This window comes from Anguilla rostrata, chromosome 9 (assembly GCF_018555375.3).
Source record: "Anguilla rostrata isolate EN2019 chromosome 9, ASM1855537v3, whole genome shotgun sequence".
NCBI classification, from domain to species: domain Eukaryota; kingdom Metazoa; phylum Chordata; class Actinopteri; order Anguilliformes; family Anguillidae; genus Anguilla; species Anguilla rostrata.
The window spans coordinates 16,321,073-16,346,382 of NC_057941.1; the positions used below are offsets into that span (position 1 = coordinate 16,321,073).

The 25,310-nt window shown below is 49.0% G+C and overlaps 1 protein-coding gene across 4 annotated transcripts in view; it reads right to left on the minus strand.

Moving 5' to 3' along the window:
- LOC135263041 (glypican-3-like) overlaps window positions 1-25,310 on the minus strand; it is a 79,571-nt gene that overhangs the window by 9,440 nt on the left and 44,821 nt on the right. The window contains exons 4-7 of one of the 4 annotated variants that reach the window (XM_064350612.1): window positions 22,212-22,360; window positions 19,839-19,964; window positions 16,942-17,053; window positions 3,167-3,353 (exon numbers count right to left, since the gene is read on the minus strand). In XM_064350612.1, coding sequence (XP_064206682.1) covers window positions 3,167-3,353; window positions 16,942-17,053; window positions 19,839-19,964; window positions 22,212-22,360 — 574 coding nt within the window. Of the gene's footprint in view, window positions 1-3,166; window positions 3,354-4,507; window positions 7,072-8,495; window positions 8,836-16,086; window positions 16,603-16,941; window positions 17,054-19,838; window positions 19,965-22,211; window positions 22,361-25,310 lie in introns of those variants that run through there. The other 3 variants (XM_064350613.1, XM_064350614.1, XM_064350615.1) reach the window with 3 other exon arrangements.

The following is a 25,310-nucleotide window of genomic DNA, read 5'->3' on the forward strand; positions in this document are numbered from 1 at the left end:
TCATTTCAAGAGTTGCCATGGAGTAAAACAATTCCACTCGACAAACGAAAAGTAACTTAATATTTTCTATTAAGTTATAAGACAACTTAAGTCTCATTAGTCACACTTGTTAAGATAAAAACTTTTTTTTTTTTAGCAGCGGGGCAAAACAGGGTAAGAAAGGGGCCGTGTGGGTAAAATGTGTCCCATGCGCGCACAGGAAACAGCTGGAGGCAGTAGAGAGAAGGGGCTCTGTCCGTGCCCCCGAAGCGCACATTTCAATCTGCGTTCTCCACACAGGCGCGCGCGTCCTGGTCTGTAAATGCCTTCCTTCGCGCCGCGACCTTTCACCCCTCTCTTTGTAGTCCGTCTCACGCTCCGCGCAGGTATGCGCTGCCGGCTTTGATGTCTATCCACTACTGTAACCCGCGGCTGCGAGGGAAAGCTGGCGACCGTCAAAGGTCAAGCCTGGGGCTTATTAGAGCGGCAGGGCCCGGAGCGCGATTGGACGGTTTTCGAGCCCCCGGAATTCCCCGGCGTGTTCCGGGCCGCTTTCATTTCTTTTTACGAGGAGGGCCAGTGCGCACAAACCAGCGAACGTGCCAGCTTTCCTCCCCGCCTCTCAGCTCCGCGCTCGTTCCACGCGCTGTATCTCTCTCTCTCTCTCTCTCTCTCTCTCCTCCTTTCCCCACCTCGCTCGTTTTTCTTTCTTCTGTCCTCTCCCGCCCTCTCGATCGCTCACCCTCGCTGGCTGCCCCCCCGAGCCCCCGTCTCAGTAAATCTGGGGCCGACCCGAGCGCGGCCGAGCGCTACCTCTCGCTCCGCTCCGCCCGCTCCACATCGCAGGCATTTTTCCACTTTGTGTTTACCTAACCCCTCACACCGACACAGGGCCGCTGCACCGCCAGAACGCCCCGCGCTCACCGTGACCTGATGTCCGCGCCGCGCGGGAACATCGCTGAGCACACGCTGGGAACATGAAAAGACCAGAACCAGGCAGGGCTGAGAGCCCTCAGGGCCCAGAACCTGAGCGCTTTCATACTCTGCTTCCCTCCCGTTCACACACACACACACACACATATACACACACACACACACGTTTACCCACGCACACACACACACGCACACACTTACCCACACACACACACATGTTTACCCACGCACACACACACACACACGTTTACCCACGCACACACACACGCACACGTTTACCCACACACACACACACACACACACAGATTAACACACACACACTTACCCACACACGCACATACGCGCACACACACACACACACACATATACACACACACACACACACTTACACATACTCGCACACACACATATACACACACACACACACACACGGGTTAACGCACACACACACTTATCCACATACACACATACGCACACACACAAACATATATACACACACACGCATGCATGCGTCTACACGCACACACGCACGCACACACACACATTTACCCACACACACACGCACACACACACTCACACCCACACATGCACATGCATGCACATGCACACACATACACACACACACGCACATCCACACACACACACACACACACACACACACACACACACACATCCACACACACACACACACACACACATCCACACACACACACACACACACACACACACACGCACACACATTTAGACACACATGGTGCAGGTGCTTTGTCATGACTGGGACAGTACAGTAGGCACACACACACACAGGGTACTGCAGGTGCTTTGTCTCACATGTGTGATGAGTGATGGGCTGCAGGCTGTGGCCAGGTGTGTCCTTTGAGAATACATGCCCAGCAGACACAGCTCAGCGTGTGAAGGGATTCACACAGCCCACGTGCTCACCTTTAAAGACTTACAGCCACACAACACACACCTACAATTTACACATGGATACAGAACCAAAAACCATGTGATTGCACGTACACGTACACGTACACACACACATACACACACACAATAAGAAGCACTAAGTAAAATGGTATATAAACATAGGTCCTTGGACTGCCTTTCATCCCATTCTGAAATGAACCCTCACAAGTCCAAACATCCAAACGCACTACTAATGTGCAGTGCTCGACTGCATTCACTATCACCATTTGGTTTGCATCATTTCCATTTGGAAATTAAAATGCCACAAAAAAAGGACCCCAATAAAATCTTCCCATGACTTCTGACAAGGACAAGCAAACAAAGAGCACACCCAGTGCCCGGAAATATTTCCTGTGGCCTGCTGCTTCTTCTGCCCTTGCTGTTTGGGAATTCCATAGAAGGAAGAGGCACTAGATGGCTCAGCAATCTTGGTTGAGCATGAGTCAGTCAGTCAGTTACACAGCGGCTCAGTCATTCAGCCAAACAGCTGACATCTCTCACAAAGAGTGTCTGAGCCTGGCCAGGGCCCTGATTGCTCCTCATTGTTATGGCGTCTGGCCCCCCAACAATGTACAACCTGGAGAGGGACGGGGTCGAGTCCTGTTCGGCTGGCTCTATATAGGCTTGGTGAAAGTAAATATCTCTCCCATCTCTGAATGGCAGACAGAGCCAGGCCTTCCATTAGTCTATTTGTTAGCAAGCCCCTATCTCTGTTCTTTCTCTCCCCGGACACTTGAAATCTACAAACATCATAAAACACTCCCAGGAATTCAAACAAACACAAACAGAGGGAGCCAGAGACAATGACACGCTCAGTCTGACAAGACTCTATCTCCACCCGGTCAATACCACAAATTGCAAGGTCAAAGGTCAAACGAAAGAATAAAAGGTCTGCATTCACAGATTTGAGAGGAATTTGGAAATCACAGCCACACTGAGGAACACCAAATGGCATTAGGGAGAATCCAAATCTACCGAAGACCACCAATTCACCTTGCTGTATGATGTCACCACCACAGCCCACAGCGATTCACACATTCCCTTCAGTAATGGACCAGCAGCTGGAACATAAGACAAGGTACCACTGCTCAAACAGGAACATAAACTGAACTTAAATAGCAGAGTTTAGGTTAAACCAGGTCGCGCAGTCCTTGAGCGCTGGACCAATCGGCCCTTCCCCTAGGGGGTTTCCACCGAAAGGCAGGGCGGCACTCGACCAAGACACGGTCACACCCCCCCTCCCACCTGCCCAGCCCAGGCCGACGCGGCGCAGGCGGTCTCTGACCTGCGAATATGCGCAGGCGTCTGTGGTGCGGCGGGGGGCCCAGCCCCGAGACCCCTCCGCACTCGTCCTCGTCGTCGCAGTCCCCGCTCTCCAGGCCCTCCCCCGCCTCGGCGCCGCCGCGCTCCACAGCGCGCCCTCCTGGCCGCGCCCGCCACCGCCTCTCCGGAGCAGTCACCATGCGCAGGAGCTGAGAGAGAGAGAGAGGCGGGGAGAGAGAGAGAGAGAGAGAGAGAGAGAGAGAGAGAGAGAGAAGCGTTAGGGAACCTTAGCACAGCGCCTTAGCACAGGGAATCTGGATCCGTCACAGACAGCCACAAGCTTAAATGTTGACACCAGAAATGCTGGTACAGCATGTACGGAGAGCGGCTTATTTCTGTAAATGCATTATGATTACAGAGGTTAAGTTCCAAGCTGAAACCTCTACTGACATGCAGTGACCGCGCACCATTTCCTGCTGGAAACAGACTCCCCTGGGCCAACATGGCGATTATTCTAACTTACAAGAGACAAACAACCTCAGCCACATTAAAATTCATGGCAATGCAAAGCAAACACAGCCGTGTGTCTTTAGGCAGGTAACGAATGCAGGCCGTGCATAATAAGATATTCAACAAGGTGAAGGCCGAAACAGGAAATGCCTCTGAGCAGAGGAAACGGCGTTCGCCTGCAATACAAATGAAACCGGCGGAGTCTCCATCCATCTCTGAACTCAGTAATTATCGCAGGGACGGCTTCCAAACCGCGCTGACAAGAAGAGCAGAGACGAGTCCCACAGCTTATGAGCCCTGCTGGCTTCGTCCCCCTAACGGATGAGACATAATGGCGGTGAACGGTCACAGATGGGAATGTGTATGTTTGCGCTGTTTACATGTGACCGCTGCTTGAATTAATCACGCCGACATCGCCCCCCCATCTCTCCGCCAGTGTGAAGGAGAAGTGCGCTGGAAAAACAACAGCCGATATGCCCCAACCCCCCCCCCCCCCCGCCCTTCAAATATTTAGCGAATGTTCGCGTCTGAGAAGACAGGAATGACAAGGAGCCGGGCCAAGCTTTGGTAATGTGTCTATCGAGGCCCTCCCTCTTTTCCTTCCAACTTTAATCATTTCTCTCTGCCTTTCATGCCCTTCTTTTCTTCATTTTCTCTCTCTCTCCGTGCATGTGCGCCCGTGTGCTTTCTGTTGTTGTTGTTTGGTTGTTCGTCTAATCAAGAAAATTGAGTTCAGATGGACCTCGATTTGGACAGATGGGCCGGAGCCACATCCGCGAAAAAGGCCTTTGAATCAGAAGCTGGCTGAGCGCTCGCACTCAAACCGGACTCGAACCGGGGGGGGGGACAGCATTCAAGTGAATTCAACAGCAGATATCCAGAGGGCTCGAAGGGTTCTTCAATGCAAAATTATGCAGGCAATTGTGCTTTCTGGAAAACACAGTCATGTTCAAAACAGAAAGGACAGGCCTCGTGTTCTTGGTTTTAGATGTTTTTTTTCTTGTAGCGATTCACAATTCTTTTTAACATGTGCTTCCTCAGAGAGGAGTGCCTTGGAGATCTTGTCTATTTTAATGCAAGTAAATGCATTTCCCATGAGAAGAATACATGAATGGACTTAACCCTCAGTGTATGAAGACAACACAGTCTGGGCCTCACATGTGTCTGATAACACCGAACACATATGTGCATATTACTGAGGTCTGCTACAATTCTGTTTTTTAGGATATTTATATATGTGAGTCCCAAATAAACATCCTGACTTTTTACTCCTGTGAAATGCACTGTATTCCATAACAAAATCACATCAAGCTATTTTGACTTGAGCAACAGCCAGTGTACATTCTGATTCCATAAATATTTTTATTTTTGTTTGCATGTCAAGTGAAAAAATGTTCAGAGTTCGAAATTCCACGGAAAGAAATGAGTGGGCGGGGAGAGACAAATTCCTTCAACTAGAGCTGTTTATATAGTCATCTGATTAAGCACTATGATTGCTACATACTTTGTTTTTCATAATTGTTCATGGTTAACCACTTCCCTCACGCAAACATTGCAAATAAAAATCAAACTGTTAAATTTCCATTAAAATGATTGGGACACAAAGAACAGGAAAGATCGGATATATACACAGAACAATGGCATTTCCAAATTGAGTCATTATCAGGCTAACACTAAATGGACTGGGGACAATTATACATGATACATGGAACCAATCAAATGAATGTAAATGCATGTTTCAAGCAGTGCCACCTGGTGGATGCACAAAGTAAAATAATTATGTCACTCAGAAGTTATGCCTCTCCACACTCAAACTGAAGGATAAACATTAACATTTCCTCAAGTTTATGGTCTGTTAAAGGTTTAAGTTTAAATGAAGTAAAAAAATATTTTTAAGAGAAATGACATCTGTGTCAGAGGCCTTGGTGGTTTCCTCAGTGCTGTTGAGATTCCCTCCTGGCCATCCTTGCCAGGCAGTGTGAACTGGGGTCCAGCCCACCAGCCAGACAAACTTCGAAGGCAATCACGGTCACCACGAAGACAAAGTAATGTGGTGGTATACAAAGAGGTATACAAAACCAAAAATAAATTACGAAAAGTTTTGTTGAATATCTGTTCTGTCTCCGTCAGGAGGAGCATCTGCAGGACAGAAGATACTATCGAGAAGGTTCTCCCGCCTGCTCCACTACTAGGCTCCTCATTCTTCGGTGGCCATCAACATGTTTGTGCCAAAACTGTCCTTGCATTCAGGGCACCAACATAGAGAGCAAGGGCATACCGGAAAAAAAACAACCACAAAAGAGTAGAAACCTCAGCTATGCAGTCCGGGAATCTCAGCTCGTGAAAAAACGGAGAGGGGAAGGATGAGGACAGCGTAGCGGAAACGGACAAAAATAACATGTTTGGAGAAACCAGGAACACAAAGTGAAAACATGTGGATGCAATTGACCTCTCGTGTCCTTAAATGAAGGTACCAAAAAAAGAAAATAATGCGTCAACCGCATAAAGACTTTGGATTCAGGTGATTCCCGGACCGCATTGGACGCCGTTGCTGAAAATGGGATACGCTGTCACTGTGGCTACATGACCACAGCAAACACGCAGTTCGCCTCATCCTCTTAAATAAAACACAGGGAGCAGGTGGGGAATCCCACAGCGAAAACACAGTGAGTGACGTACCCCTATCCACACCAGACTAAACAGAAGCACATGAACCAGGAGCATGGCACTCCACACAGTCCGATCCTGCAGCGTTCAACTTCGCAGCGCAGGAAAGAATGCAGCCCTGTGGAACGGGAGCAATACGCCGCCCAGTTCCAGTCAAGCCACATTTTGCTATTTGTTTTAGATTACCCTTCATTAAAGGAGACCTGTCATTGGATAACCTACAGCGTACCAACCAATAGCCTGTCACACGGGCCATCCAAATCATACGCTGTGAGTTCTGAGCCCGAATGGCTTCTCTCAAATGCTTCTTTCCTCTTCCCCCCAGTCCGTCAGCCAAAACCGCAGCGTAAAAAGCGATTAGGCGACAGAGGAGAGGCGGACGAGCGCGGGGGGACCCGTGCGGACAGACAGAGAGCCCGCGGAGTGAACCGCGGAGTCGCGGAGGATGTGGAGAGCGTGCGCGAGGGCATGGGAAAGGCCCGAGGGGGAAACTCCACCGATGACCGCACACGCAGGCTGCGGTCTGACGCTCGCTCCGCAGCGCAGCGCAGCGCTGCCCCCGGCTGCAGGCTGGGCGCATGACCCACGAGTCAGAGGACGCCCCCTGTCTGCGGGGAAGCAGGATGCAGGCACGCTAGAGGGGGACCTTTTATTTCCTCGACGCTGCTCCGATCAAAGCCAGAGACTTCTCCCGGGGGCATGTCTGGGCATGTGCAGCACCGGCTGTCCCAGGATTCTGGAACCTATGGACTGGACCCCAGGGCAAAAGGGAGTGCGTGTTGGTGATAATGTTGGTCAAAAGCCGGCAGCCACACTTTGAAGAAAGCTTGGGTACTCTACCGGTGCAAACATCTATAAAAGTATAACAAGCATGAACTACAGACAAGCAGATTTAACCACTAGCCACCTTTGATGAATGTAGCGAATATGACTACACACATCATCCCTTTGTCCGGGTAATCCACTATGAGACGACCGGCCAAAGTTAATCGGGGCAACACACACAAACACATGCACACATACACACACACACACACTAAATCTGTTGACCTGAGTGTAAATGTGTGATGTAAACAGTACAGAGGGGACCTGAGGAGGAGCATTAAAAAGAGCTGCATTTTCCCTGAGTGACTCATGGAAACCTCTTCAGCAGGGTCAGGGAGGGGGGGCCGGGCAGTGGGGGGGCTTCAGCACAGAGGTGCCCCCCAGCACTGCTCACCCCCCCACTCAGCACTATTCAACTTTTATTGGAAATGAAGTGGGGTGGGGGGGGGAGTGCATTCAACAATGCTCCTCTCTCTCCGAGGTCAATTCAACATGGTTTATTGTCATAAAATAAGCACAGTATATGGCCAACATTTTTTGTAATATACAACCAGTGTAGAAACACAAGTGTACATTTTAACTAATGAACATAAGGTAAACTTTCTCTTGCTCCCACTCTCCATCCTCTCTCCCCATCTCCCTCCCTCCCTCTCTTTCTCTGTCTTTCCCTCTCTCTCTCTTTTTTTCTCCTTCCCCTTCTCTATGACAGTCTTTCGTTCCCTACCTCTACAGTAATTCCGAACAGGAAGGAGATAAAAATATGGGGCAGATGTAGCAGGTATATATACCTGCTTCATGTGCGCTCCTTCAGTTTGTTTTCACAGGAGTGGAGCCGGTCCAGCAGAGCAAACTCTTTCAATATGCCTTTATTTTCCAAACGGGTCTGTGTCAGAAGGTTCTTCATTGACCGTCAACTTTGTTCCACTCCATCAACGTAAATGTCCTTTGGCATTCGTTCAGCCAAAGCTGATACATAATGGAACAAGGTCTCGATACGCTGACAATTACAAATGAGTCTGCACGATTGTATTAACATCTAACCGGGGGGGAAATATGTCTGGTTTAAAAACAATGAGGTGTCTTTATTAGAACGGCTTTGTTTATGCTGTGAAAGCGACTGATTGTATCACTCCGGTTTACAGCTAAAAATCCACCCGTTTCCAATGCAACCAACGGTTTCCAAATCGCATTCCGGGAGCAGACAAGTCCTGCTTGTTTGCTGCTATTCTGGTTGACACGTTATCCCGAGGTTCCCAGAGTCATGTGGTGCGGTGGTCAAGCATCACCAGACCATCGCTGCGGTCTCATGATCTCATCTACTGGGAGCCAGTACAACCTGAGCACAATCTCTCTCTCTCTCTCTCTCTCACACACACACACACACACACACAATCTAGTGCACAAATGTGCAATGCAGCACAGTGCATCATAACAATTACTCACAGAACTCTGCACGTGTCATATACCATACATACTATACACACTTCACACACATTATTATACGGCACGTTATAATGAAAGGAGACTAAAAACAGGACTGTCACTGTGTTTCCAGAACAGGCTAAACATTTACACCCGCAACGGGCAGAAAAGACCTGTGTTTACTGTGTGGTCTCTCCCACAGGCTCAGACAGGAGGGACTGAGCGCAGGCTCTGCACAGGGCCAAGTACGCCAGGCTCCACTTGGTCCTGAGAAACATGCAGAAGAAAAGAAAAACGAGGGTCACACGACCCTCGCAGGAAGATGACGACCCAGGAGAGACAGGAAACAGGAAATGCGACCTTTGACCTGCTGTGGGGCTCCTGTTACACTCCTACAGGACTGACTGGGGACAGAAACAGACTGCACAACCCAGAAATCCCCCCCCTCCCACTAGCCTCTGCTCTCCGAGGAACAGACTGGGTTGTGTAAAAACAATCCCGGCCAAAACTTTATTGAAAATGAATGGAATGGGTTTAGGCAATATTGTACTCCTGAGAAATAAAACACATACAGCTCAGAACCTGTGTGGCTTTCTCATTCCTCTTTCTTCTGACATACTGATCTGTGTGGGTTTGGAGCAGCCCCACCACCCCCTCATCCCCCCTCCTCAATCACTATTTTTCATTCTCCTTGTTATGAGTATGAGGTTTACAAGGTTGCTAAGATTTATGTTTTACTTATTATTTGTGTTAAGGAGGAGCCAGGCACTGAACTGTACTGGCTGTGGGGTGTTGCATTGTGGGTGTGAAATAGTTTGTACTGTTCTGCAGTTGGTTTTGGGTCTACTGCGCTGTGTGTGGTGGTCTGCACTGGGGCTGGAGAGGTGTGTGTCAGTGCTGCGGATAGAGATTTGTGTGTCAGTGCTGGGGTGGAGAGGTGTGTGTCAGTGCTGGGATGGAGAGGTGTGTGTCAGTGTTGGGGTGGAGAGGTGTGTGTCAGTGCTGGGATGGAAAGGTGTGTGTCAGTGCTGGGATGGAAAGGTGTGTGTCAGTGCTGGGGGTAGAGAGGTGTGTGTCAGTGCTGGGGGTGAAGTGGTGTGGGTCAGTGCTGGGATGGAGTGGTGTGGGTCAGTGCTGGCAGTGAAGTGTGTCAGTGCTGGGAGACGTGTCGGGGTGGGCGTGAGCTAGCTCTGGTCTCCTCGTTTGAGAACAGCGTGTGGGGAGTGAATCATTAGCAGTGGCACTAATTGAGAGGAAGTGTGCTCTCAAACGCTCCATCTGACCTCCTGCCCAGCATGAGGGAAAAAAAGAGAGATGGAGGGAGAATGGGAGAGATCAAGCGAGTGACAGAGGAAGGCAGCAAAAATATTTTTGGTGATATGAGTGAGTTCTGAAATGGGATTTTTTTCCAGAACTTCCACACCCACCACCGATTCAGGCCCTGAGAGATTCCGAACACTAAAGAACGACAGAGCGAGGAAAAAGAAGGACGAGAACGAGAAGCGGAGAAGCCCTGTTTGTGGGAGAGACCCCTTGGCCCAGATGTTCCTCCTTTCTCCCCCGGTCTGAGATCAAAGCAGTCGGGCCCCCAGCTTCAGCTCCTCCCACCTGATCCTGCTAGCCGAGGGCCGTGGTGTGGCTTCAATATGAGGTGCCAGACTTCGTTTGAGGAGCCCCCACGGGCCGACCCCATAAAGGAGGCAAGGGCCAGGCGTTTCACACACGTCCCCGCTAAAACAGACGCACAAGCCGCAAGTCCAGAGGAAGGCCGTTCGCCGGAGCTAAGCGAGAAGCATTTTGAAAGCTATGATAAATATAGCAGAGGAAACCATTGGGAAATCACTCCGACGGCAGAGCCAAGGTGTGACTTTAGAGCCCGTACGCGAATAAGCCTCGGCCATTGAGCGAACAGTGCCATTGGCTTTCATCAGCCTTGCTTGTGAATTAGAAGGAATCGCGGTGCAAGTGAAGGAGAGCCAATTAGGTAATTAGCACCCAGCCAAAGACAAAGGCCAGCACCACAACAGCAGTGCTTAAACACACAGGACAGTAAACTGTCTGATCTTTCAACTCCGCAATGAGTGAGATTTCACTCCCCTCAATGTGATTGGCTGGAGAAGCTGTTCTTTGTTCCCAGCAGAAGTGGTCACTTCACTAATTGGTCATTGCTGATGTAATGTCATTACTGATTGGTCACTTAATAAGGGACACATTTCCTATTGATCCCAGATGATCACCTCACTGATCTGTAAGAAACTTTACCATACTGTCTCCTATTTTAGAGCACTCGATGTCTGGTTTTACAATAGGATGAATGTGGCAGTGCTTACCTAGCCCAGGTGCATTGTGGGACAACCCTGATCCATACCACAGGAAAAGATTATGAAATATGGACTGCATGTATAGCCACCATTCTGGGAATCATTTTGAATAGGATAATAAAACGTATTTTAAAATGAAATATACTGAAAATATATTGCAAAATAAAATGATACATTTGACTATTCTACCTCTCCATGTCCCCAACATAAGGAAACTGTAGCAACTGCAGCAAACTGTGGAAACCAGAACAGCATGTGTATGTATTCAGACTGAATTTATAACAAATGAATGTTCACAGTAAGTGGCTGTTCAAAGCACCAGGCTGCAGAACTGCGACTGTGCTGTGGAATGTGTGACACTGGGGATCTGGTTAATTTTCCACCCTGAATTCCTCCTCTACCTGCTGGACTTTCCCAGCTCCTGGGTTTAATTAGGGTGGGAAGCTGTTGGGGAGGGGGGGGGTGCCTTGGGGCTGGACTCTGTCATTCACAGCCTTTGAGGCGGGGGGGGGAGAGAGGAGGTGAGAGGAGAGGGAGAGAGAGGCATGCTGCAAAGGAGAGGCAGGCCGAGAGAAAGACGTGTGCAGTAAGTCTCTCTGTCCATGACAAGCTTTATCGTCTTCTATAAGTGACCAGTTACAGAAAACATTTGAGATTTGTTCCCATCATTTTCAAGTTAAAACTGGAGACAAAAACAAGTCGAAAATAGAACCACTTACATCTCAATTGCATTGCATCTCATCACAGACCCAAAGAGCACTACTGACAACCCCACCAAATACGACCCTAAATTATGTGCGCGTTTATAACAGGAAAATAAACACGCCAATCGAAGGGCATTCCCAACAGTAAAGGACCTACCGGATCTTACAGAATACCCGCTCGCCCCCCTCCCTCCCCTGAAACGAGCAACCTTATACTGCTGGCAGGTAAATGGATGCTCTTTCTCGATGCATTTGGGACACAAATTCCCCTTTTGTGGCTAAGGAATTAGAGAAAGCTGAAGCGTTACACACACACACACACACACACAAACACAGGAGCTCAGTCATTCCCCTGGTATTCCTCAATAGGGAAGCAACACAGCTCCCTGCATAGCTCTTACCTCCTCGCAGTGGTCTTTGCATTCCACCTGTTTAAAAGGCATGGCAGGGGTATTACTTACCCATTCGGATGGCCACCCCGAGCTTCCAGTAAATCAGCAAGGGCAAAAGGGAAGAGGGGGAAGGGGGTGGATCATATTTTTGGCACTCTACTATTATAAAAGGGGGATTTTATTGGTCTGGTTATTATTATGTGTTTCTGTTTTCTTTCTTGATCTCCATACCGATAACGCAACATTAGCACACACACAAACATGTGTACAGACACACGCATAAAGACCCACACACACACACACGCACACACACACACATACACACACACACACACGCACAAATATACAGTGCAGATTCCTTTTCCTCGAGTGTAGAGCTACATGTTCTGATAAATCAAGTGACAAATAAAACATCTCTTTCCAGCTTGTTTATAGCGGACAGCTCGTGTAAACGTGGCAGTGGTCACAGATGACATCAGCAGCGTTCAGCGTGAGAATGTCTTGTTCTGAGCGCCGAGGGAATGTCGCTTTTGCCATTTTTTCAGTTAGAAACATATACCGAACTGGACGGAACCGTTTTGTTCTGACACCGATTTGACCTGGATTTCCAGAGCCAAAAAAGCACTCCAAAGGATCACAAAAACATGGACCCGTGTGTGATGGGACGATGGGAGAGGAGACTCATCTCCTGTTTTCTGTGTGTGTGTGTGTGTGTAGTGTGTGTATGTGTGTGTGCATGTGTTGTGTGAGCGTGTATGTATGTGTGTGCATGTGTGCATGTGTGCCTGTGTTGTGTGTGTATACGTGCGTGTGTTGTGTGTGTGTCTGTGCGCATGTGTGTGCATGTGCTGTATGTGCATGTGTTGTGTGAGCGTGTATGTATGTGTGTGTGTATATGTGTGTGTGTTGTGTGTGTGTCTGTGTGTATGTGTGTGCATGTGCTGTATGTGCATGTGTTGTGTGAGCGTGTATGTATATGTGTGCATGTATGCCTGTGTTGTGTGTGTATATGTGCGTATTGTGTGTACATACTCAATTATGATAAAATGGCTATGATTTGGAAGCCGAAGCTGAGCTTTGGTCAGATGAGTATTTTGCAGGGAGGTGCTGTGTGCCCGTTCCTGCTCTCTCTGGGATGGGAGCTCAGGCTGCTCCCCGGCTGATTCCGCCGCTGATTCTGTCCCCCCCCCCCCTTCGGTGGCGTCCTGCCCCGCGTGATGCCCCGGTGACCCCCTCGGCCCCTGGAACTGGCCCTGTCTCAGAGGGGGTGTACCGTTTCCCCTGCCCAGGGCGCGGTCAAAGGCTGTTCTGTGCGCCACCGAGCGCGGTAAACCGATAGCCGCCAGCACTGATAAAGGCCGCATTTGTCCCCTCCACAAACGAGCGGAGAGAGAGAGAGAGAGAGAGAGAGAGAGAGAGAGAGAGAGAGAGAGAGAGAGAGAGAGAGAGAGAGAAAGAGAGAGAGAGACGGGAAGACAGAAAGGCAGAGGGGGGCTCCGCGGCGACGGCTCGCGTTTCGTCTCGGCGAGGGGTCTCTCGTCCGCTAACGAGCGCTCGGCTGGTCGCCGCCGGCGATCAGGGGCGAGGCGGGGCACGCCGGGCCCCCTCAGGTGAGAAGCGCAATTCGCGCGACCCGGGACCTCAGCGGAGAGGGAGATGTTCTCGCCTTCCCCAAATACACGCTCGCGCTAATCGCCCCCAGGTGAATTTTTTTTTCCTGAGGAGCGAATAGCTAGCGGAGCTTTAATAAACCCCACGCCTGCGCCGCCTGCGCCGCCCGCGCCGCCCGCGCCGCCGCGCGTGGAGCCTTCGCCGGGGCCGAGCGTTTGTTCCTCGGCTCGTCCGCGCGGCCTGTCGTTTCACAGAGCGCCACTCAAACGCTCGCGCGGCGTCTAAAGGGATCCTGTTCACAGACGATTAAGCAGACGGGCAAACGGGCGGCGGCGGCGGGTTAGCCTCTGCTCCGCCGCGGTAATAATGCTGTCACCGCAGCACGCCCAGAACTAGACTCAATTATCACCTCCTCCTCACACACACACACAGAGACACACACAGTCACACACACACACACACACAGACACACACAGTCACACACACACACACACACAGACACACACAGTCACACACACACACACACACACACACACACACACACACACACATCACGCACGCACACACACGCACACAGTCACACACACACACACACACACACACACACATCACTCACTCACACACACACACACACACACACACACCCACACGCATAAACACACACACACTCGCAGAGATAACGTCGAGGTCTGGCAGAGCGCATTTGCAAGCGTCAGCACCAGCTGTTTCCTTGTTTGAGAAAGGAAGAGTCCCTTAAAGGGGTCTGGAGAGACAGACCTCTGTCCGTCTCTCCCTCCCTTCCCTTCCCCCCCCCCCTGACAGACATGAGGAACACCAGGCCTCAGCGCGGGGGGGGGCAGGCTCAGTGCAGCCCCGCCAGCTGGATAAACCGCTCCGGACACAAGGCTGCCATTGACCCCCCGGCCTGTCGCTTCTCCTTCATTGTGGCTGCGAGTCTCCACGGGTTTGTTTTGTCTCTCCACCCCCATCATTTGACATAATTTGCTCATCTATTTTAGGACCCATTCATGGTAATTGAATAAAAACTGACCCTCTGTTCCAGGGCCCCTGTTGGTAAAAGCCAGATAAATGATTTAGGACAGAAATCTGAGCTACAGACTGCAAGCATGATCCGTCAGCACATGTCACATACGCAACAACCATAGCACGCATCGCACACACACACACACACGCACAGGCACTCACACACAGACACACACACATTCACTTATCTCACACACACTCACACACACACACACACACACACACGCACAGACACACACACACACACGCATAGCACACACACACGCCGGCACACACACACAGACACACACACATTCACATTCTCTCACACACACGCACAGGCACACACACACAGACACACACACATTCACATTCTCTCACACACGCACAGGCACACACACACACACACACACACACACACACACTCGTACGGAGTCCATAAACAAACACATTAATGCGGTGTGGAGGTCTGCCCCAGAGTTCCTGGCAGCGCGTGCCTGTGGGCTCTGCTCCGGCAGCCGCCCGTCCCACACAAAGGGGCCAGTCATCCCCCCGCACAGATCCCACCACAACTGTCCCGCACCATAAACACTGCAGCACTCAGACGCACGGACACACGGTCAGGCTAACCGGCGCAGGACTGACACGCGTGTGTGCGTGTGTGTGTGTGTGTGTTAGTGTGTGTGTGTGTGTGTGTTAGAGTGTGTGTGTGTGTGTGTGTGTGTGTGTGTTAGAGTGTGTGTGCGTGTGTGTGTGGGTGTGTGTGATGTCGTGTGTGTGTGTGTGTGTTAGAGTGTGTGTGTGTGTGTGTGTGTATGTGTCCGTGTGTGTGTGTGCGTGTGCATGCCTGTGTGTGGGTGCATGTGCGTATGTGCGTGCGAGTGTAGCGTGGGGTCGAAGGTCACCATGTACAGCTCCCAGCTGTGCAGGAGCTCCAGGGTTTCAGTAGGTCAGGGTCACGTAGTTCTACGAGCGCCACTTGAATGCAATGCCACAGCATGTTAAGGCCTCACTACAGCCCATGAGCCGCACGCGAGCCTTCACTGGGTACACCTGGGGTGAACTCTGACCTACGCCCTGACCACGGGGACTGTAACACAATGCTCCACCAGCCCCCAGTCAGAACCAAACCTAGACGCCTGTACACACGCGGACAACTCAGTCCTGCCTACGCGCACTTCTCTGTACTTCCCAAACAGGCCGGACGGTACTGCTCACTCCACTCAAAATGTCTTCCAGGTCCTGAAAATACAGGACGGGCAGTAAGAGCCCGGTCAGCTGGGCCTGGGATCACGGCACCTCTCCTGTGACGGGGGCTGGCTGACCACCGCAGGACAAGCAGTGAGGACGACCGCCGCTTCGCCAGCAGGCAAGCAGTGAGGAACGACCGCCGCTCCGCCAGCAGGCAAGCAGTGAGGAACGACCGCCGTTCCGCCAGCAGGCAAGGCGGCGAGACAGCGGCGCGATTCAATGCGCTTCGGGTGAGTTCGGTTTTCTCTGTTTTATTTACTTCTCTATTGCCTCAGAGAAAGTCCACTGAGAAGAGTTTTACAACAACCTGTGTGTGAAAGGCACCACAAAAAAACGTGATGGATAGATCCAGGGCAGACAGAGGGAGTGCGACCGAGGGGCAGACACACACGGGTGAAAGGAAAGGGGAGGTGGTTTTTGGTCCCTCGGGGAGGGGTGCCGTTAGCCTGTAGCCTTTGTGCGCTCGCGGAAGAGGGGGCGGCTTCGAGTCCCTCGCGTTTTTCCGAAGCCCCGCGGCGAAGTCGTCGCCGCGCCGCGCGCTCGAGGACGCCCCGGCAACCCGTCAGTCAGCGACCCCCCGGGGGAACGCGCGTACGGCGATGCCGGAACATTCCAGGCAACGTGATCCTCACCAGGGCGGCACGCGTGTGGCTAACGCAGCGCGGCTGGGCCCGTGCGTTAATAATGCTCCTGTGCTTGTTTATCTCCACACTGCTGCTCAGGCGGGCACGTCTGCAGATAAGAGCGCGTCTCGTTAAAGCTGCAGCAGAGCAAGTCCGTTCAGACTCTCTGGTCCTTCTTGAGTTCTTTGTCTTTATTAGCGTTGAGTCACTTGGTTTTCACTAGTTGGATATAATTGATAACCGACTTTTAAAAAGACATCTTCAAGACATCTTTACAGAATGCATATTGGTTGAAAGAAGTTGCTGAGGGTAACACACAACTCACTTCCACATTGCTCTTCAGTGGGAGAGAAGAGGCAGCTACGCTTAACGTGACAATGGCTCGTGATCCTTGGTAAACACAGAAGAGCGGTAATCCCCTCCTTCCCCGCGACTGCTCCCCACCCACCTGGTTGATGTGCTTCAGTTTGTCGATGATCTGGCTGATGACGGGCTCAGGTGCCTTGTGTTTGGACTCTGGACCGTGTGGCTGGGTCCGCTTCGGTCCAGTACCTAGGAACCTGAGGCACAGGAAGGAAATGGGACACAGGTGCTTGGTAGCTTTTTTTCTTTTTTGGGGGGGAGAAATAAAGTCAAAAAGGGGGGGGGAGCAGAGGGAAAGAAAGTGAAAGAAGAGGCCAGATTCTTATGAACCTTTGTTACGGTGAAAATCAGATAACATTTTTCCAGCTTGCCTCATACTTCTAAAAATGGCCTTGTTCTGCCTTTGTTGTATGTGAACTACAGGCGTTGCTAGGCAGAGAGGGCACATGGTATGAATATACAGTCTTTGTGTGTCTTCCATGCTTAACTACAGAAATGGGAGCGGTGCTCTACAACTACATAAACAATTGAAAACATACCAATGAAAACTTTCAATGGCAATTCACCAGAAAATAAAGTTGAACATAATAAAGAGGACTTTATTATGTTCAAGATGGAAATAGGCGGACATTATTTCTTTTGTGTAGACTTAATTTCTGAGATTGTGATATAAAAGTCTCAGAAATAAACTCCACACAAAAGAAGTCATTTCTGCCAAGAAGTCCTCTCTATTATCAGAGTGCTCCAACTTTATTTCGGGTGAATAGTCATTATAAGTTTTCATCTATATATTTTAATGAATATATGAGCTTTCAAGGCCGCTGGCTGCATTGTTCTCTTAACTGTAGCATTATCACCACCTAGTGGTGGATAAGGATGGTTGCAACAATACAATAAGGAGCACTTGGTGACAAGCGCTTTGTTATACATTTTGGTTAACTGATGACAAACGTACGCATGGCACAGCAGACATATAGTCTTCACCTACTCCTCATAGCCCTATCAGCAATTAGAAACAATTCAAACACATTTTGTTTGAAAAAAAAAAGGAAAGGAAAATAGGTGCATATCAAAAGGGTAAAATAATGCCACTGAAAAAAACTTATATCTCCATTTCCATATTTTAAATATTATAAAAAGGAATTTAGTGAATGCTGAGAATTCAGATTATAGCAAAATAAATATCAACTCAGGCACATGGTATTTATCTACATTGAAAAAATGTATACAAATTATTTTATTACTGATAAAGCTGTATCTCTGACTGTCTAAGCATACAATTCTTAACTATTTATTTATGATAAATCTTCAGATTGCAGAAGACAGAGCCTCAGAGTGTGAGCACATACGAGATTAAAAGTTTAACTGTGTGTGTTCATGTGTGTCTATGTGGATGTGCTTGTCACTCTCCGTGATTGACAGGGAATGTTCACCATCAATGCGTGACCTCAGCCTAGCTTCAACCCCTGTCATTATTCACATCGCAAATTTAATGAGGCCTAACGCTCAGTCAGGGTGTGATGTATGATGTGCGGCTGGTGCCAAACAGACTAAAAACTACCCTTTTATTTTGAAAGAAGAGCAGACAATCTGCCCTGCTTATGAATTTTCTTCACTGTACTCAGATAGGGGGGAAGCAGAGAGAGTTTAAAGGATAGAGAGAACAGAAAGTGCCATGGTGGGGAATTAAATCGCCAGCCACACGGGGGTGTGTATATGCGTTAAGAGAATGACTGCGACATGCGGTCTCCTCCAAAACCCGCTATTCTAATTGTAACAGTGTCTCCTCTCATGGCAGTTGTCCTCATAATTGACTGTAGCAGCACTGGTGGCTATGACCGTAACTATGCACCGACTGCATTACGGTCCACACGACCAATGGATTCCAGCCGGACTTTATGGGTCTCTGGCTGTTACACAGTCCACACTGACTGTGGAAGTGACCATAGCTGTGAAAATTCCAAATACTAAATGCATGGGCTTGTCAGATGATACAGCAATCTTAATCTCATCCCCAAATATAAAATATTTAACTACATTCTGTCAGTGGTGTGGATTTCCAGCAGGGGGAGACTATGTTTTACCACACCATCAATTCAAACCTATACTCTGGAACCGTATACATAAAATGTATTTTTTTCATAATTGACATTGAAAGTTCATCAGCGGGGTCCACTTTGCCTGCCTCTCCTTCTTTTCTCCTCCTCTCCATTTCTCTCCATCTCTCAGCTCCTAATTAACCCCTGGGGTTCCTCAGCCCCCTTCCATCGCCTTCCCTGAGGGAAGCAGTTAATCACAGCCCCTCTCTAACTGCCCCGCCCGTCTCAACCGCACTTCACTCTGCCAGGTCCTGTCGAGAGAGAGGGAGGGAGGGAGGGAGGGAGGACTGGGCGTGGTATACAGAAGAGATGCAGGAGGTGAGGGGAGAGGAGGAGTGAAATATTGCAAACTCCAAATTGGCTTCTTGGGGCGGTCGAGAGAAGAGAGCGCGGAGGGTGGAAGCGATCGAAACGGCAATTAACTGAGCTGGGGACGGCAGACATTAATAACTTTGAGCTCGCCTCACGCTGAAGATTTACTCGGGGAGGCTGTCAGCCCGTTGGTGAGCGAGAAATGACATCACGCTTGACTCTGGCTCGGGACTCAGGGTTCAGAACGTCTGCACCACGTTAACCTTGACCTGTCCAAGCATCTTCTCCTGGATTCAGATAAGCAGCATCTCGTACATTTAGAGTTTGCCAGCCCTGGTCCTGCAGAGCGGCCTGCTCTGTTGGTTTTCACCAGCCCTTCAGAGCCTCTGGGCATGGTCCTAGACCACTGATTGAGTATATAATCTAGATCCATGTGCTATTTCTGTTGATATTGAGGTGTCATATGAACTGCTACTGAAATGGCAACAGAAGTGTTCAGTTTGTAGCTAGGAACAGCGCTCCGGATTGGAGAAGTCCACACGTCACGCAGGACCAACCAGCCAAAACTCACCTGTCTGTCACTTCCTGTCCATTCCAGCAGAGGGAGTCGTTGAGCACGGCTGATTCTTGGTTGCACAGCGCCTCCCCAAGGCCACTGTAGAAAGTGCTGAAGCCCTTCAGGCTGGCAATAAACTCCCTGAGGAAAATCACAGGAGAGAGGAAGAGATGGAGGCAGGCAAGATGAACAGAGAGCAGAAGACCAGCCACCCATTTATCATATACAGTCCATATACGCTTGTAACTTATAGACAGTGGTGGAAAATCCAGGTTCACCGAGTAAAAGTCCTCCCCAGTATTTTGTTCCAATCACCTGGATTTTTTAAAATTTTATTTTATTTCACCTTTGTTTAACCAGGTTAGTCTCATTGAGATTAGAAATCTCTTTTTCAAGAGAGACCTGGGCAAGAAAGCAGCAGTCGATTACAGACACAACACAATTTCAACATTTAACATACTATAAAAGCAGACAAACAGCAACATTCAAAGTTTCACAATCTGGTTAACGTGAGTAGTCTGTAGTGCAACTAAGGGTCAACACAATTACAAGTGTCACTTTCCTCCATAACCTTAAGCCTTTTTTAAAAAATCATTTAATGATATGATTTTGCCACTTAGCAAAATTCTTCAGCCAGGAGGAAGAACCAATCAGTGAAATCAGCTGGCTCATGGGTTCATGGGTGGAAGAAACACATGGCAGGACTTCTACTTTCTGACCTCTGGACTTTCCACCTCTGCCTATGGGCTCTCGACAGCCCATACCAATGTCACTGGGAGCTGGTGAATAACAGGTTAGATTATAGAGCTGGTCTCCCAGATACATGGCCTGAAAGGAAGAGAAAACCGTTTGATTCTATTACATACCCCCTGTAAACATTATCAAATGATCCATTTGTAGCTTGAGATTTACTGCAAGAATTCAGTTAGCTGCTTTCTCAGGCGCATGCCATAACCTTCCCTCCCAGGATCTTACAACACAACCTTGTGGTTACTGTTCACAGAACACAGTAAGAATCTCAAAGTCAAATCCCGGAGCACCGCTGTGTCTGCTGCTTTCTGATGTGTTCCTGTAATTAAGTGCTTAAGTTAAGCCACCGATTGGCTAAAGAGCCTACAGACCTTGTTTCCAAAGCCCTAATTGGCTGCTGAATCACAAAAACCAGGCCCTCCGGACCTGGAGTTTGAGGCCCCTGCTCAGGCGAGTACTCGCAGTAAAGGTAAAACGTTCTGGCACATTCCCTCTTAGCCAGGACTGACAAGTGATCCCTTTTTTTTATCTTTAAACATTTTCTCAGGGTGCAGATGGAATGCCAGTCATCACACCATTATATTTCCGTGGCATAATATATTTTGCAAATGTGTTTTGCCACATAATTTCAAAGGAAATGGTGCATACAAGTGTTTAAGCAAGAGAGAGAGAGAGAGAGAGAGAGTGCAAAAGGGAAAAAGAGCAAGAGGGGAAAAAACAGGCCAGAAGCTAGCGGGGAAGGAGATGAGGCGGATTTTAGATGAATCCAATTCATGAAGTATAACTAAATGCTCGGCTTTCCATTTTTATTTTTAATTGACATGAAGCCTCACGCTGCGAGGTCTGTCTCTTGCTCGCCCCCACCTCCAGTCAGCTGAAGCATGACTTTCTTTTGTTCACTTTATCATTTAAAGCGAGTCGAGAAGCGCGCGCCCGAAGTCGGAATAGCAGCATTAAAGTCGGCTCAATGTCATTCCCGCAGCTGGAGTCGCAGTCGCGGCTAATGAGCCTCCCACCGCCGCTGTCTGCACAGACGCTCCAGCGGTCCGTGAGCGATCGCATCCTCTCATTAGCACTTTTAATTAGGTCATGTGCTGAGCACGTGCAGTCGAGGATACCGAACACAAAACGTGTATACCTATGCGGCGTGCATTTGGTCCAGCCGAACACAACAAGATGCATTTTAGAGGGGTTAGCAGAAGCTTATTACGCGTGCTTCCTCAACCTCCGGCTCCAGATCTTCATTAGGCCTGTTTGGAAAGCACGGCGCTCAGAATGTTCAGCACTGCTCTGCAACGGTTGCGGTTTACAAAACACTTGCAGGTCTAAAAGCATGGTTGGTGCTAGCTGTTTGTATAAAAATTGTAGCATTCGGTGATCTGAAATAGCTGAAACCATACAAACCGCTAATGAGGCAGTTTTCATTCTTTCTTTAATCCTGCCTGTAACATGCTGAGCATTAGTGCTGAATAATTTAGCAGTTGTTTAAATTTAGCAACGGCTGCCAGTATGGATGTTCAAGAAGCAAAACATTTTCTTGATCAAATTGACTCAAGGATTATGTATAAAGCTCTGATGGCTTTATTTGTTTGAGAGAACCAGTTCAAATGAGATCTTCCCCCAATCCCATTCCCGTACCTGCGCCGACCAGCCAGAGTCTCTTCCGGGTCAAAGGGCACAGGCTGCAAGGCTGGGCGGGGCTCAGCGGCTGGGGGGGCGAGGTTCAGACGAACGGTGGCAGAACGAGAGACGCGCTTAGGAGGAGAGTAAGAGCACGTGTTGCTCACCTGGATGCAGAGAGAGAGGAAAGGAAAAAAGGAAGAAAAATCCTTTACTTACAAGATTTCACCACACAAACTCCAAAAAAAAACTGAATTCCCCTTCATGTGTGGCATTTCACATTCAAGAAGTCAGTCAGTAAGATGTGGACTCAAAAATAGCCTTGATGAAGACCCATAGCCAATTGTATTTAAGAGATAATAGTATGTGTGTGATATTTATTGTATGGTTTACAGCCAGCAACAAAAAGGCGCAACATTTTTGAACAAGCCCAAAATCCACAGCATAGATTATACCCCTGACAACAGCACAAACTCAGACATCTAGACTTGCCATTGTGGTCTGCTTTCTGTGTTCCATGTTTGGTTCGCTCTTTCCTCAGAAAGAAGGGAGGACGGATTTGCGCGACACAAAATAAGGATTTCATTTTCCTTTTCAGTCCTTTCTTTGCATGATTCTTTTCTCATGTTCATGACCGCACGTACCCAAAAAAGGGAATGGAGATGAGCTCTTTTTTTCCCCTGCAGAGATAAACGGTATTGTTTTCTATGCAGGACGACACAACAATAATAAAAACAGCCTCTCTCTGTGTCTCTGAGATAGTGGAGACACGCCATTCTTTTCAGGTGCAATAAAAATGCAAATGCACGTTAATGTTTTGTTTGCGGTTAAATGATTTGCCGGTGGTTTGATTTCCCAGAGGGTTTGTTTGGGGGCTTAAGTCTTCCACATAATGTTAACAGCTAATTGTGCCTGGCTCCCCCTAACCTAAGTGAGTACGTCGGCAATGGCCCTCCTGAATACTGATGCACTCTGGTGTAACAGATTGTCTGAACTGAACCTCTTCATCAAGGGGGAAGTCACACACACACCCACACACACGCGCGCGGGCGGGCACACACACTCGGGAGTTTGTTTGATTTACTGAGCCGGGTGCTGGATTTATAGGTTTATCACAGACCAATCAACAAATAATGGGTTACATTGAAACGGAATTGAAACCCGCTCCATCATATTTAAATATGCATATTTTGCATTTATATCCTCATAGGGATACACATAATTATGAGGAACCGTTGTAACCCGGATTGTGGAATTTTCACTGCTGAGCGGCTAGCACAACAGGAAATCAATTTTGAAATTGTGAGGTTATCACTTCTTTGCTTAAACCCACACAAGCCTTTAAAGTTTATGCACCCCTTTAGAGCAAGAATTGAAAGACAAAAGGCCATTTCAGAATCAATTTGTGGTCTCACTGGGTCCCAGCCGACGCCAAAGCATCATTTTTTACGTCTTCCTGACTGCTCCTAGATCACAGTCCAGAACCAAGACCCTCTCTCCCAAATGCTCACTTTGGACCATATAAATTGGATTAAAAGTTTGAAGCAGTTTTTCCCTGAGCGATTTATGTATTTGCTTTTTTTTTTCTCCCTAATATGAAATGATGATTAATGGGGATTATAGCTTTGCTGTATACTTACTATTTTTTTAAAGCGCCGCAGAACAACATTCAAAGTAGCTACAATAACCCCACTCCCCCACCACCCCTTTCCCAACCCTCTTGTAATCTACACAAAGGCACTCATTAGCAGGGTATTAACACCACCTAGGGCCGGACAAACAACACTAAACAAGAGAGATAAGAGGTGTGATATATCCCACCGCTTATTATCAGAGCTGGGCAGCACTGCACTATGCCTGCAGACACAGAGACACCTCAGTACACCCTCCACTCCCCTCCCGCCCACACACACAGTCATCAGCCTCCGGCTCAAACACGCACAAACACGGACCCTGTGACCTCACTCTCAACACACATGAGCAAATCACCAAAGAAACACAAACGCAAACATACAGATTATGCAGCCCCATCTCATATGCCATTCTCTTCTGTAGGTTGTAGTAACCCCCCCCCCCCCCAGACCTCACACTGTGACCCATACTGATGTGTGGGAAGTTTCCTAGGGCAGGCAGTACTAATAAAACAGTTCACGAGGCCTAAGGGTTGACCAGTGGCTGATGAGGGAAAGCATTTGGGAGACAGGCTGGCTGAAGATTCGAACGAACAGTGATGGTATGTGTGATCAACGAAACGAGGACAGAAGGCATGTGTAGTAAGAGGTGTGAGAGAGAGAGAGAGAGAGAGAGAGAGAGAGAGAGAGAGAGAGAGAGAGAGCAAGAGAGAGACCCATGCACACACAGGAAGATAAGTGACAGGGTCTATGTTACTTCTATGACTTCTATGACTTTCAGAGGTCGAGCGAGTGCATGGGGTTTGGATTGGCCGCTCGGAGCAGGCCCAGCTGCCAGTGCCCAAGTTCCAGCAGATCACTGCACGCGGAGCAGCACAACAGTTAGGACACAGGCCAGAAATAGCTGGCTGCTGGACATCCACCAACATCCCCCGTGGAACCGACAAACAAACAAACAGGCTGCTACGTCCTCTTTTCACAAGTCACCGGGCAGAGGATGTTCCGGGCTCAGACCGAGCAGAAAATTCCTAAATGGATCTCTCCGCGGCGAAGGGGCTAGAGCCACGCGATAGCGCCGCGGGCGTCGGCGCGCCCAGGAGGGGGCCGCTGGTTTGGGGAGAGAGGGAGGAGGTGAAGAGAGGACACGGCCGGAGCCCGTCAGTGACAGGCCTGGGCCTTGACGGGGGAGGTCCGTCGGTCAGAAGAGGTGACAGACAAACAGAACCCCCGCGCGCGGGTGGGAGGCTGGCAAGGTGTTCACGCTCCATTAGCAATGAAAATGAACCCCATTCTGGGAGTCAAGAGGCCGGCATACCCAGATCACACTTTTAGAAAGGGTCTCTCTTCACCACTTTAGAGTATTTTCGTGGACATGTACTAAATCCACGCCTTATTACATTTTCTTTTGTTGGTTCCATCTTGTTTCTACATTTTCTTTACCTGTTAAGTTTTCTCTCCCTCTCTCCCTACTTCACTTCTCTTTCCT